At 39.7% G+C, this 14,229-nt stretch overlaps 1 protein-coding gene across 5 annotated transcripts in view; it reads right to left on the minus strand.

Annotated features, from left to right (window-relative positions):
• Positions 1 to 14,229, minus strand: part of SMAD2 (SMAD family member 2) — an 83,235-nt gene that overhangs the window by 59,313 nt on the left and 9,693 nt on the right. For all 5 annotated transcript variants that reach the window (XM_042910940.1, XM_042910936.1, XM_042910938.1 and 2 more), the window contains one exon: positions 907 to 1,195. In XM_042910940.1, coding sequence (XP_042766874.1) covers positions 907 to 1,142 — 236 coding nt within the window. In that variant the 5' untranslated portion in view covers positions 1,143 to 1,195. The remainder of the gene's footprint in view (positions 1 to 906; positions 1,196 to 14,229) is intronic.

The raw sequence follows: 14,229 nt of genomic DNA on the forward strand, positions 1-14,229 counted from the left end.
AGGCAGGAAACATCCTACTGTTAGATTCTGCAAGTAGAGAGGCTGGTGTTACTGGGATCTATTATCAACAAGCATTTGACTGCATTTGCCACACACAGCTCACGGGAAACCTGTGAAGTAGAATGAGGTCACGTTATTCATGCTAGCCTACACGTAGGACACTGCCACAAGTCATTTTAGAAAATGCTGTATGCTGCCACTCCCCAAACCCTGCAAGGCATACGAGTGTAGTGAAACACTTAAAAAACACCCTCTCTGTTAAAGAAACAGTATTTCTGACAGTGGTACTTATCGAGTAATTAGATTTACGCTAATAAAACTTCACCCTCTTAGGTAACAGGCCCTTCCAGTACGAGAGGCAGGTAGGTCTCTGAGTGAGGTTCGGACTCCCTAGACATCTAAGAAGCTGCCTCCTAGACCGTTCTAAGAAGCCATGCTGCAACTCAAGCAAAAATTATGGAAGTAAAATTCATCACTGTGTTAGCAGCTTCCGTTAACTCTTTACTGACCAAATTTTTGACCAAGGGGAGAGAAAACGGTCAGTCACTGCTGCGCTAGTGAGAGAAAAAGCTTTCTGACTCTTTATTCAAATGTCATTCAATCAGACACGAGGATAAGCTACAGTGAAGCATTTAGGCAATGAACGCAGTGAAGACTGAAACACTACAACTAAGTATTTTATTTTGCTTGGTCAAACCTCATTGTTCAAGAAAAGGATCTGTAAAATAAACCAGTCTTAACTAGTCACACAAAACTGAAACGACAGGTTACAGATAGCTGTCATCTTTTAATAAAATCACGATTTACAGGGGACTTGAAGGTAACACAATTTCAGTGACGTTCCTTCGGATTCCTCTAAGCAATTTAACAGTGTGACCATCGAACTTCTGCTCTAACGACACTTACCTTGGTATGGTAACACATTTAGTATTACAATTCTGAGTGGTGATGGCTTTCTCAAGCTCATCTAATCGTCCTGTTTTCTTTAGCTTCTTCACCAAACTTTTAACCGCTTTCTCACACCACTTTTCTTCTTGTCCGTTCTGCTCTCCTCCACCCGCTCCTCCAGAGCCACCGGCTGATTTCTTCCATCCCAGCAGTCTCTTCACGACTGGCGGAGTGAAGGGCAAGATGGACGACATGCTCTTACCAAAGGCCGCAACCCACACTGAGAAAAGACGCTTCTCTATCTAACCTAGAAGAGATACGGAAAGGATGGTTTAGAGGCTAACTTCAAACTCCAGTAATAATTTCAATGTTGTATCTAAAGCGAACGTGAAAAGGAGGCAGAAAATCAGATCAGGGACTTTCGGAAGTGATCTTTTTCTCCTACGAAAAGGTCTTTACTACTTTAAATGAACGGTAGAAACAAACTTAAAAAAACAAAACGTCATAGTATCATAAAGTAAAACCTAAAGTTGTAAGAAGGGAAAAGGCATCAAGTGTGAAGTAAACCAACAAGAATTAGAAAATAAAGGTAAACAGAGTCTGTGAAGACAAGGTCTGGTTCACTTTTACCATCCCTTAAGAAGACTTTCAATTAGGCCTCTTTGTAAAAATATTTTTTCATTTTTGTCTAAGTAACAATATGCGTCGTGACTAAAATCAAATACATTTCCTCTTCTCACACTGAGGTACAATTCCTCAAAATCTTTACCCCTTATTCTTGCTATTTATATCTCAAGTAATAGGCTCATGATGGTATCCCCTGAAACATCCAGGGTGGTATTATCTACCGATTACGGAACATGAGGATTTACACCACAACCACTCACTTTCCTCCAGCCTTAACAATTATCTCCCAAAGGAGTTTAGCACCTGATGAGACCGGTAGTAAACTACTATATAATCATGTTTCCCTTTTTGTACAACTCTTTCTTATCTCAGTTTGTCATGTGCTTAGTTTTTCTCTGCACCTGCCATAAATTCTCCCCACACTCCTCATAAGCCCCATAATTAAATTTTAATGCGGACGACTTTAATCTCAAAATAAGAGACAAGATCATTTACCACTTGAGGACAGAACTGGAGACTTGGGACTCGAGAAGAATGAAGATTTAGAAACGTAGCTCTAAGAAACATCTACAGAAAACCAGCTAGAATGATGGCGGCACACTTGATCAGGTATTTGCCAGGCTACACAGTAAAAGTATTCCTTCGGAGGAGCCCCACTTCTAATCAGGATGAAGAAATGACAACAGACGATCATTTTCACCTTAACAAGCAAAACAAGCCAGATAAAAGCTACAAAATCATGGTTTTTCTGAACCTGTCAAAGCTCAGGATGCAAAAAAAAAAAAAAAAAAAAAAAAAGTTCCACCTAAGTGGAACTAAATTCCAGAAAGTGTTGAGCCGTGAAAGAGAGTCCCCCCCCCCCCCCCCAATGGTTTCCTTCCTGGTGGAGTGGCTAAGGAGGAATCATCCCACCACAGAGGAGGGTAAGGAGAAACCAACTTACCCTTTCATAAATTTTAACAGCAACATGTGTGCTGACAAGATCTACAAAAATTCCAAGGATTTCACAGAGCAAACCTGTACCACCCAGCCACTCACTCCCACTGGGCCCCACTGCAGGCTTGCCAAATTATGCTGAAGGCTGGGAGACGGGCCTGGAAAGCTGAGAGATACCCTCAAATGCAAGTAATCTGTCCTCTGACAAGGAGGGGGAAAGAATGGACAGAAAGGAGAGAAATCAACCCCAGAGATTTCAGACGTTCAGCTGCCAAGGGCCGAGGTGAGACAGGAGAGCTAAGGCCAAAAGTTCCACCCAGATACTCGGGACACTGAACTACCAGGGGAAGGACTGCTAAAAGAAATGGTGTTACCAGCACGGAGATATCTCGCCACGCACAAAAGCCTGGGGCAGGACGAGAGCAAAAAGAACTCCAGAATGACTAAGGGACAGACAATTGGGCTGTAAAGCAGAGAAATCACCCAAGGTTCAAGAAAGCTGAAGGCTCATATATAAAGCACAAAGAGATAACTGAAATCACACTCAGACAACAAATCTTGCAGAAGGTCAAGTCTCAATCCTGCTCTCAAAACACTGGAACAAACTAAAGTTGCAAAAAACCCTGAACTAGCCCGACAACACAGCTTCTGGATTTAACCTCACTGTCTCTTAAACTAACATGAGAAATAATAGGCAGTTTTCTGGAAGTAAAGAGTATTTACTTCAATCCGTACTGTTTTTGCATAAATATTCAGCTTTTGGTAAAAAATTACAAGATACAGGGGTGCCTGGGTGGCCCAGTCGGCTCTTAGCCTCGGTGGCTAAGTGTCCGGCTCTTGACTTCAGCTCAGGTCATGATCTTGCAGTTGTGGTATGGAGTCCCACATCAGGCTCCACGCTGACAGTGCAGAGTCTGCTTGGGATTCTCTCTCCCCCTCTCCCTCTGCCCCTCCCCTGCTCCCATACACTATCTCTCTCTCTCTCTCTCAAAAATAAACTTAAAAAAAAAAAAATTAGAAGATCCAGGGAATAGCAAACCACAGGCAAAGATGAATTTATTAATATAATCAGATTAGACAGGGCCCAGATGTTAGGATTATCAAACAGACTAAAATGGCTATGACAAAAACACTGAAGAAACGGGGAACTTCATTACAGAACTAAAGCTAGAAAAGAAACAATCACAGGGAAATGTTAGAAATGAAAACTACAGTAACAGAAATTAAAGATTCCTTTAAATGAATTTAATAAAAGACAGTAATGAACAGTGAACTTGAAAACAGGCCAAACAGTACCCAAATTGAAAATCAAAGGGGGGGGGGAAGCAAAACCCTGAATATCTGAGACCAAATATCTACTAACTAGAGTTTAACTGGAGTCCCAGAAGGAGATGAAAGAGAAAATGGGACAGAAAAAAAATACATGAAGAGATAATGGTCAAGAACTTATTGGAAATGATGGCAGATATCAACCCACAAGTGCAAAGGAAACAGTCACAGTCAATGGGCTGAATGTTAAAGACAGAAGTAAAGATAAAGGCTGAGTGCCAGCTAGGATGACAGCTAAAACTTCACTGAAGATCCAGACAGAAGGGGAACCTGCACTCATTCATAAGCTCTTCTCCAAGGGCTTCAACTGAGATCTCTTGAAAAAGACTCGCATGGGGCAAAAGATGGGAGAGAGCTCTTCCGCCTTGGCAGCATCTCAAAAGAAACAAAAGCCTTCAACTAGGAGGAGATAATCAGGAAAATCTCCCACACCTAGGGCCCAGGGAAAGAGCATGCCTCAAGGGGAAGAGCAGAGCAAAAGCCATGGTACTATTGGGGGATGGGGCAGAACCTACTTGCCCACCTGCTACACACACACCAGCCTTTCCCCCTGTAACGATAACCACAGTCTAGTGCTACAAGAAGGCAGGAAACACTGTCACCACCAGTCCCAGACAAGGATACACTGATGCTGAGAAATAAGGAGAAGAAAAAGCTATCGGACACTGGCACAGGAGCAAGAAACTGGCCTGGGACTCAAGATCCTGAACTAACACAAAGCAAAGGTCTGCTGTTCCTAGATGGGGAAATCTGTAACAAATATCAGCAAGTCACATACAGTTATACATACAGAAAAGGTAACACATCATTACAATGCAGGGTTTACTGCACGGAGCAAAACTGGCTCAACGGTAAAATAATAAACAAATAAATAAAGCACCTCATTTATCGTAATAAAAAAGAAAAACTTTACGATTCTCTTAACTGATGCAGAAAAAAAGAAAGCATTTGGTATGTTAATTTAATATCCATCCGCAATTAAAAAGTTTCAGCAAACTGGAAATAGAAAAGAGGAAGAAGTTCTTTATTCTGAAAAAGGACATCTATGAAAAACCTAGAGTTCGCAACATATGTAATGATGAAACATTAAATCCCTTTTCCTTATGACTGGAAAGAAGACAAGGACGTCCACTGTTGCCACTTCTATTTAATAAAGCCCTGGATGTTCTCGCCAGCCCAGTAAGGCAAGAGACAAAAATAAATAAAATAAAATAAAATAAAATAAAATAAAATAAAATAAAATAAAATAAAATAAAAGACTGGAAAGAAAGAAGCATATTCTCTGGTGATATGACTGTCTCCATGGAAAACTGCATGGAATCTGCATGGTGGTAAGGTTGCTGTGATAAAGCTATACATTTGCTAAAAAAAAGAAACAGAATTCTCAAAAAAGGACTTTGGATTCTCAAAAGACCATTCTCAAAATGGTCTTCCAACTGAAGACACTTGGGCCTTAGGACAGTTTGCTAGAAAATAATGGTCACAACCTAATAAATAATCCTACTCATTCCCTCAAAGGGGAAGAAAAATTAATGAGGTTAAGGCCCCCAGCCCCAATTCAGGACACTGTCCCAAGGGTCTCCCAGAAGAGCCAATACCATATGCCACGTTTCATAAATTTATCCGGCCAATGGGTACATTTCTTTAGGCACATCTCCTGGAACCATGTAACAATGCTGCCCTGGCACTCTTCAAAGTCCAGCTGTGGTTTAGACACTAAAAATGTGAAGGGAGCCAATAAGCAGGATTCTGTGACTTTCTTTAGCAATACAGCAGACATGGTGAGAAGGTGAGGTTTGCCCAGAGCTAGGGATTTGTAAGGTAAGTAAAGCACAGCGAGAACTTGAGTAGCACGGTTAAGCTGTCTACAGTGGTTGACTCTATATACTACCCATAAATAAGCAAGCCAGTACACAAAACTACAACTTGAAAAATAAAGCAAACACACAAAATTCCATCAAACACATGTAATAATCCACCGAAGCAGATGTTTGGGACTACCGGGCAGCCAAAGGTATACCTGCCTATCTGTGGCTTCTGCTGAATTCCTCCTCTGCCACAAAGCATGCTAAAGGGGAGCCAGCTGTGTAAACCTCAGGCCCATGTGACATAGTCTTTTTGGAGCACAGAGAACATGCTGATTAATTCAACCTTCAGAAGGGAGAGGGATCACAGAAGGGACACCAGAGCAGAAGCCTAAGAGGAGAGAGAGAACATCAGGCAGAAAGTTCAGCATGTTTCCAAAGAGTTTCCAGGAGTTACAAAATCCGTAGGTATCGTTACAACATGGGATAGAAGGAAACAATGTGGTAGGCACGCCGCAGGGGAGGGGAAGGCCAGCCCAGAGCACAGAGCCAAAGAGAGTCTCCTCCTTCAGGTATTTCCAAGACAATTCACCACCCCGATGAGGACATTCCCCGGACAAGGAGGACTCAGACAACTGCCACTGACCAACCAAACTGAAGAGCGTGTAGTGGCACACGAGTCGCTGTCTGGAACCCAGAAAGAGAAGCAAGTCTGAAGGCTACGGTTTACGGGGTCACTACTACATAGGCCTTAGTGTAAGTCACCGTGCCCCCCACGTGACCAGAAGGCAGCACCGAAGACCGCAGAGGCTCAGGAGAGGGTAGTCAGCACACAGACAAGAGTGTGCCCAAGCAAGGCAGACAACCGTCCCTGCTGAAAAAAGCAGATGCAGCCAGTCTCGAGGGTCGGTTTCTGAAGACTCTCCGGGTCCGTCCCAGCCCCACACCCATTTTATCCTTAGAACAAAACTCTTGAGTTCCATGAGGGGGGTCCCTGTTCCTTGTGAAAAACTGATAGAACAAACAAAATATAACAAGAATTTGTCCGAAAGGATCTATACCTTTGGTTCAAGGTTAATCCACTTGAACTTGGTTAATCCACTTATGAGAATTCAGCCTAAGAAAATGAATAAAAATTAAACTGTATCATCAGCAAAACTGAAAGGGATTCCCAATGGTAGTAACAGGTAGTAACAGAAACACTTCTTTTGGGAGAAATGTTTCTGAGGTCAGATGTATTCTTGGGAATCTAAAAGTTTTCTGTGAAACCTTTCTAGTTTTATTTCTTCATGGGAATAAATACCCGAAAAGTTTAAGCCTATTCTGGGTCATCTGTGAGACCTCATGGCCTAGTAGAACCACATAATCTCGGCGTCCCATGTCTTAGAAAAACAGTTATGAGCACTTTGGAACAATGTAACCACCGAACGTTAACAGCCTTCAGTCGTCATGTCTTTGTAACCAGGGCTGGCTGACACCTGGCTAATTATCTCCAGAGAATTTTTAAAGTATTCGGTAAAATATTTTTCAGTAATGCTGATAATACATTTCAACCGGTTGCACGTTTTAAATAGCTAAGATATATTTAGCCAACAGTCTTGAAATGAAATGTTAACAGACTGAATTTAGGTTTTTACAAGGTATCCATGTCAATGTGCTCCAAGTTGAAGACAAAACGGAATAAGAAAACTAGATTTATGATCAAGTTATTGAAAAATGAGTCATTTACGGAATATACAGATTTCCTTCCATAGTGTGGCAGCGAGCTCTGTACTGAAATTAGATTTTTTTTTCAACATCTGCAAGAAGTGAAAAACAAGTTCAGATACTAATTCTGTTCCTAATTCCAGCAATAAGTGAGACTTACAAAGCAGGATTCATTACAACAGGAAGGCTTTATCTGTACAGCTCAATAAGAAACCTTATCAAGTGATAGATCAGTAAAACTAGGATTCGAAGATTACTCACTGGAAAGTTTCAGTTAAGTAAAAGGTCTGATTATCCTGAACTCAAAAATAAAGCCTTCAAGTTATTAATCACTGTATAACATAGTTTTACAAATAGGACTCTCTACGTATTTTATTAAACTATAGTTCATTTCTTTGAGCCCTCAACGCTGCTCTTTGCTTATTGTTTTTATTCTGATATAAACCTGATCACTTAATATAGATTTTAAAAAACCTCCAAATCCTGAGAATGTTTTCTCATTTTCTTATACTGTCTTCTAGAGTACACAAATTTTTACTTTAGACTCTTTTAGGACACACTTTGCTTCTTTCTAAAGAAATTCCTTTCTGCCCCCAAGCACCTAGTGCTTACTCTATGACACAACAGGTTAGTCTCGGAATCAGGTAATTAAGCATTAACTCAATTCTAAGCATCCTACCATCGCTCACGAATGAGGAATCTGAGGCGTGAAGGCCCCTGATGTAAAGATATCCCTCCCTAGATATTCTTGTGGATGTTTTAGTACTGCTTTTCACATTTAAGTTTCCAACATACCAAGAATTTGCTTTTGGTTAAGGCGTGAGATAATGACCAAACATCTCCTGTAAGGACAGCCTACTTTATCAGGGCCGTTAGTTTATCTTTCCTTTAATAATCCACGTGGCTCTTGTCACAAAGCAAATCCCTAGAAACCAACGTCTGACTGCAGGCTTTGTATTCTATTTATTGTACTTGTTCACACCTACACCAGAATCCCAATGTTTTACTTCCTTCCCCTCTCTAGGAAGCTGATCATCTGCAGGGTGAGTCCCTCTCTCCTCCTTTTTCAAACGTACGTTAGTTATCTTTAGTTTGTAAAGTCCCACAGGATTGTGATTACATCACTTTGTGGAGAACCAACATGTTTATAATATTGAGTATCCTTATTTATGCAAATGAGATATTTCTATTTATTTTGAACTTATGATCCATCAGTAAGTTGCAGAATTTTCTCCGGAAAGGTCTCACACATCTTGTTTAATTTGTTTATTCTTCCAAGTATCTTGGGTTTCATTGTGAATGGGTGTCTTACCTAAAAAATTAAATATTTCAGTCATACCAAAAATATATGGAAACACCCTTGGGCCTCCCACCCAGCTCTGTCATCTCTTAGCATTCTGGGGTATTCTGACCAGATAGAAGAAATAAGACATGCTAGATGGATAGAGCTCAAATCCCCCTAGCTACCCCTTTCCACTTCCATTCCCCTCCTCCTTGCTTCTCAGAGATCATCGTCATCCTGATTTTCCCCTGTTGTCACTTAAATGGTTTGGGTACATACTGTACCCCTAAATTCTTGCACATTTTATAAATTTCTATGACACATTAATACCGCTCATGTCACTTTGCTTTTTGCACTATTACTATCCACATTGATACATATATAATCCTGAACTCTAGGTCACTCATTTCAGCTGTCATAGAGCATGCCACTGTGTCACTATTACAGCTGTCCATTCTCCTTTTGATTGCTATTTAGATCGTTTCCAATTCTCCACTCTTACAAGCTGCCAGGAGTAGTCTGTATACCTTCTTACACGTATGTGAGAGCTGTTCAGGGGCAGAAACTTTCAAACTTCTTGATCAAAAGAGCAGACCTGCAGTGAGAAATACATCAGTCTCTCTCAATTAAAACAGACATTTTACTGTATGTCACCCTCTGCTATTTCTCTAAATTGAGTGTCGTGAACCACTGGTGAACGTGAAATCAATTTGGTTGGTTCTGAAAAATTCCTTTTAAAAAGCAAAAGAAAAAATAGACAAAAATTAAGTATAAAAAGTAGAGACAATAAAATAGGAAACAGTACACTTAATTATTTTAATATTTTAATTGTTTTTATCACACGTAAGATACATTTTCCAAGAGGGTCTGTAAAAAACATACGAAAGCCACTGCCTTGGGACATATGCCGAGGAGCAGAAAGGCTGCAGAGCAGGCCATGCACACAGACTCTACGAATGCTGTCAACAGGGTTCTAGCAACTGTCATTCCCACCAGGGAAGTAGGAGTTCCTCTTTAGCCCCACGTCACCAACATTTGACGTTATTTAGTCCCTTGGAACTTTTGCCAAAAGGATGGGTGTGACACGGAGGGTTGCTGATGTTTTGCACCTTCCCTGACTACTAAGAAGTCTCAGGATATTTTCATGTTTATTGACTTTTCAGGACTCAATTCCTTTGAATCATTTGTTCATACTCACCACCTTTTTCTTAAATCACGGGATTGATGTATAGAGTCTGGATAACAACCTTTTGTTAATTACACTTGCCACATCTCTTCACTCAGCAAGTGACTTTTGGTGGCTTTTTACACTAAGATTTCACTTTAATGTGCTCAAATTTAATCAATATTTTAAATATTACGTATAAATGGGTATCTTTTTTTTTTTTTAAATGAAGTGGGTTTTTTTTTTTTTAACGTTTGAGAGAGAAAGAGAGAGAGAGCGAGCACGAGAGCGAGCGAGCAGCGGAGGGACAGAGAGAAAGGGAAACACAGAATCCGAAGCAGGCTCCAGGCTCTGAGCGGTCTGTGAGCAGAGCTCAACGTGGGACTTGAAATCACGAAATACGAGATCATGACCTGAGCTGAAGTCGGATGCTCAACAAACTGAGCCACACAGGTGCCCCTACGTGGGTATCTTCTTAAAAATCCCTCCATATGTTGTCATCTTTTAAAAGTCATAAAGTCTCAAGTTTTGCTTTGCGTATTTTGGTGTATGTTGTGAGGTAGGGATCTTTCCCTCCCCAACAAAGATAACCAAGTATACAAGTACTATATATTGAATCTTCCTTAGCAGTTACAATGCTACTTGTGTTTCTGGGTCCTTTTCTTTTTTTTTTTTCCATTAATCTATATTTAAGGCAAATACCATCATGTCTTAACTACTAAAGTGAAAGTATTTTTCTTGATATTGGAGAAAGTGACTTCTTTCACCTCCTGGGATTTTAATTGGAATGACACCAAATATACGAGAAAGAAAACTGACATATATAATAGTGTCTTCCATTCATAAACACAAGTATATACATCTCCCTATAATTATATGAGCCTTAAAATTTTCTCCTTTAAGGTCCCACACATTTTGGCTTTATTTTTTCCTAGGTATTTTACAATTTGTGTTGCCATTTTAAATGGTGACTTTTTAAAATTTAAATTGTCGCTGGTATATAGAAATGCAGGGTATTTATGTATTGGCTTTAAAAATCAACTTTATTGAGGCTTAGTTTGCATACAATGAAATGCACAGATGCTAAATGTATAGTTTGAGGAGTTCTGACAAATATATACATCCACATAACCAGCATCCTAATCAAGATATAGAACCATTTCCACCATCTCATCAAGTTTTCTTGTGTCCCTTTTCAATTTACCCTCCTCACCCGTTACTGATCTGATTTCTATCGAAGTAATTGTGCCGGTTCTAGAAATTCATATAATTGGAATCACGTCATATGTACACTTCTGTTTTTTTTTTTTTTTTAACCAACACCCTTTGCTCAAATTAAGCAAGTTCTCTTATACTCCTAGTTTTCTAAGAATCAGTACAGAATTTAATCATATGCTATTTTCCCCTTCACCCATCATCATTTGGCTTTTTTCCTTTGATGTGATTTCATTTATGGGTTTTCTTATGTTTAATCATCTTTACATTCCTGTGACACACCCTGACTAGCTATGGTTTTTTGTTTTAAGCAAATACTAATATTTTACCTAAAATGTGTATTGCCATGTTCATTAGTGAGATGTGGCCTATTCATTTCCCTTTGCCTAGTACATTCGTCCCATCAGGGGTATCTAGATTGCAGTAGCCTAACAAAATCATGTTTTCTGTTATTTCCTATAACATTTCGTGTAAGACTGAAATCATGGATTCTTTGTATGTTCTATACAACTTGCCCATCTGGGGTTTTCACTTGGGGTTTGGTTTCTTGGTTTTGGGTTTTTATTTAATTTTATTTTGGTGTAGGTAGTTGTCTAATTTAAGTTTTTAAATTATAATCTAGTCAAGTTTCTTATTCTTAAGCCAATTTTAGTAATTTATTTTACAAGAAATTGTGCATTCTGTTTTCAAATTTAAAGGCAAAAAGCTGTTCACAGTGTTCTCAGCTTTAAAATCTCAATTTGTCTGTAGTCATATCCCCTTTTGATTTCTAATGCATTTGTGCCTTTTTTTCCTCCTCTATCAATCTTGGCAAACGTAGTCTTTTCAACTTGGCACCTTTGGTTCAGTCGATCCGATTATAACTTTTTTTTTCATTAATGTTTCTCAACTTTATTTCCTTCCTTTTCCTAACTCATCACATTGTATAGTTAACGCATTAATCTTTAGTTCTTTAGTAACAAACATTTCCTCGTGAATGTGATTAGTGTCCTTATAAAATAAGCCCTAGGGGGGGAAAAAAACCAAAACCCTAGGAATCCCCTTGTTCCCTTCCACCAGATGAGGGCACAGCAAAGACAGTGGTCTAAGAAGTAGGAAGCAGGTCCCCACCAGACACCAAATCTGCTGGTGCCCTGAACTTGGACTTCAAGCCTCCAGATCTGTGAGAAATAAATTTGTTTTTATAAGCCACCCAAGTCTATAGAATTGTTACAGCAGACCAAAATGGATTCAGACATAAATTCTAACGCCTAGTGTATATTTTTTATTCCTTTACTTTGAAACTATGTCATCATACTTTTAGTTGTGTCTACTAATAAAAAGCATTTGAATTTTTTTTTTTTTTTTAAGTTGCCACTGTCCTTTAACCAGCAAGCTTTATTAAAATACCTGGGCCAATTTTCTATCGTCTTATTTTGTGTTTTGTAATTCTTCTGCATCTTCTTTGCCTTTTCCTCCTTTTTTGCCTTCTGTTGGAATGATCAAATTTCTTCATTTCCACTCCCTCATCCTCATTTGGAGTTATACCTTCAATTCCAAATCTTTTGGGGGGGGGAAGGGTGGGGAGATACCCTTAAAAATTTAATGGAAAACTTTCATCAGTAGGGTGCAGGTGAAAACACAGCTTACTAAAAAACCATAATAAAGGAATTAGAAAAAGACACTCTCATGCAGAGAAGGGTAAAAAAGAAAGCAAGTAAAATTTTGATAACTGGAAAATGAATGGATGAACAGATCAGAGACTACTAACTCTACTAACTCTAAGCGAGGTATGGGGAAACATCCTGATTTTCACAGCAGAATCCTCAAAGGGTTAAGTAAAAGACAGCACTAGTCACAGCAAAAATTGAGGGCTCTGAGAGGGGAGATGAAAAAGGCAGGATTGGGTGAGAGATATCTGAGAAGCAATTAGATCCTGAGATCTGCCTTCCAACTCTATCTATGTCACTAAGTACCTGTTCCTGTTCCTCTCCCTCTCTAGAAGACTAAATGTTTATTCTCAGCAGAAAGTAAAACAGTCTCACTGGACTAGGAGATGGCCTGGGGATCACTGGGAAAAGAGAGGGAGTAAATCAACGCGAGTACACTGCATGCTGAACGCAGACTCCCAATCCCTTCCTCCACTGGGTTCTGGCTCCCAAAATACTAGCAGCCAAACCTTTACCATTTAGTCAGATCAAGACTCTTCTCTGGGGTGCCTGACCCGACCGAGGAGAAAAGACATACAGATACTAATACTGAGAGTTTACCAACAAACAGCCCACACAGATTACACTGAAACTGAAAGGAGACAAGCCTCACCCACAGGCTCAGTTTTCAATCGGCTTTTTGGACCCCTACCTTCGTAATCAAGGATGACTCTCATTATCTGAGGAAAAAATGGCCCAAACCTGAAAAACGCAACTCAAGAAATTTGAGACCATACAGAGAGAGGAAATCATTGTAAAAATCATCAACATAGCTAGAGAAACGAGGGAAGACAAGAGCAACCCTGAAGCAAGTGCAGCATGTTTTATAAAAGAAACATTAAAAAAATTAAAGAGCTTTGGATAGCTTGAGAGTTCTTGATAGCAGAAAGGGCAGACATCAATAGAAGGGATGGAAAGGTAGAGGAAATCCAGAAAGTACAACAGTAGGATGAAAAATAGTAGAAAAAGTGAAGAGCACTGAAGGACTTAATTCAGGAGGTCCAATGTCCAAAGAGGACTTCAGAAAGACATTAGAGATAACAGCGGGGCAGCGGTCAATCAAAGAAATCAAGAAATACTCCCTGAACCGAAAGACCTAAAGGGCCAATCAAGACCTCAGGACAATAGGAAAGAACACATCCACATACATCCAGGTTGGTGGCTGTGAAACTTCAGAATGCTAATGACAAAGAAAAGTCTGAAGTCTCCTGGCAGAAACAACAAGTTATTTTAAAAAGAATCACAACAGCTTTGGTTTTCTCAAGAGTAACAGTGTAAGTGAGGTCAACAGAGCAATGCCTTCATAATTCGGGGCAGGGGGACTACTTCCAACTGAGAATTCTATTACCCAACCAGGGTAGAATAAAGGTATTTTCGACATGTAACATCTCCAGATATTTACCCAATACATTCTCTCTCAAGGAAAGTCTTGACAGACATGTTTCATTAAAAGGAAGGAGAGCCAAAAGAATAAGGGATCTAACAAAATAAAAAGGTAAAGGAACCTCATAAGATGACCAAGAATGAAGAGGGATCCCAGGATGACTGCTGTGTCCTAGGTATACAGGCAACCAATGCAAACTGGAG

The sequence above is a fragment of the Panthera leo genome, chromosome D3, assembly GCF_018350215.1.
Source record: "Panthera leo isolate Ple1 chromosome D3, P.leo_Ple1_pat1.1, whole genome shotgun sequence".
NCBI lineage: Eukaryota > Metazoa > Chordata > Mammalia > Carnivora > Felidae > Panthera > Panthera leo.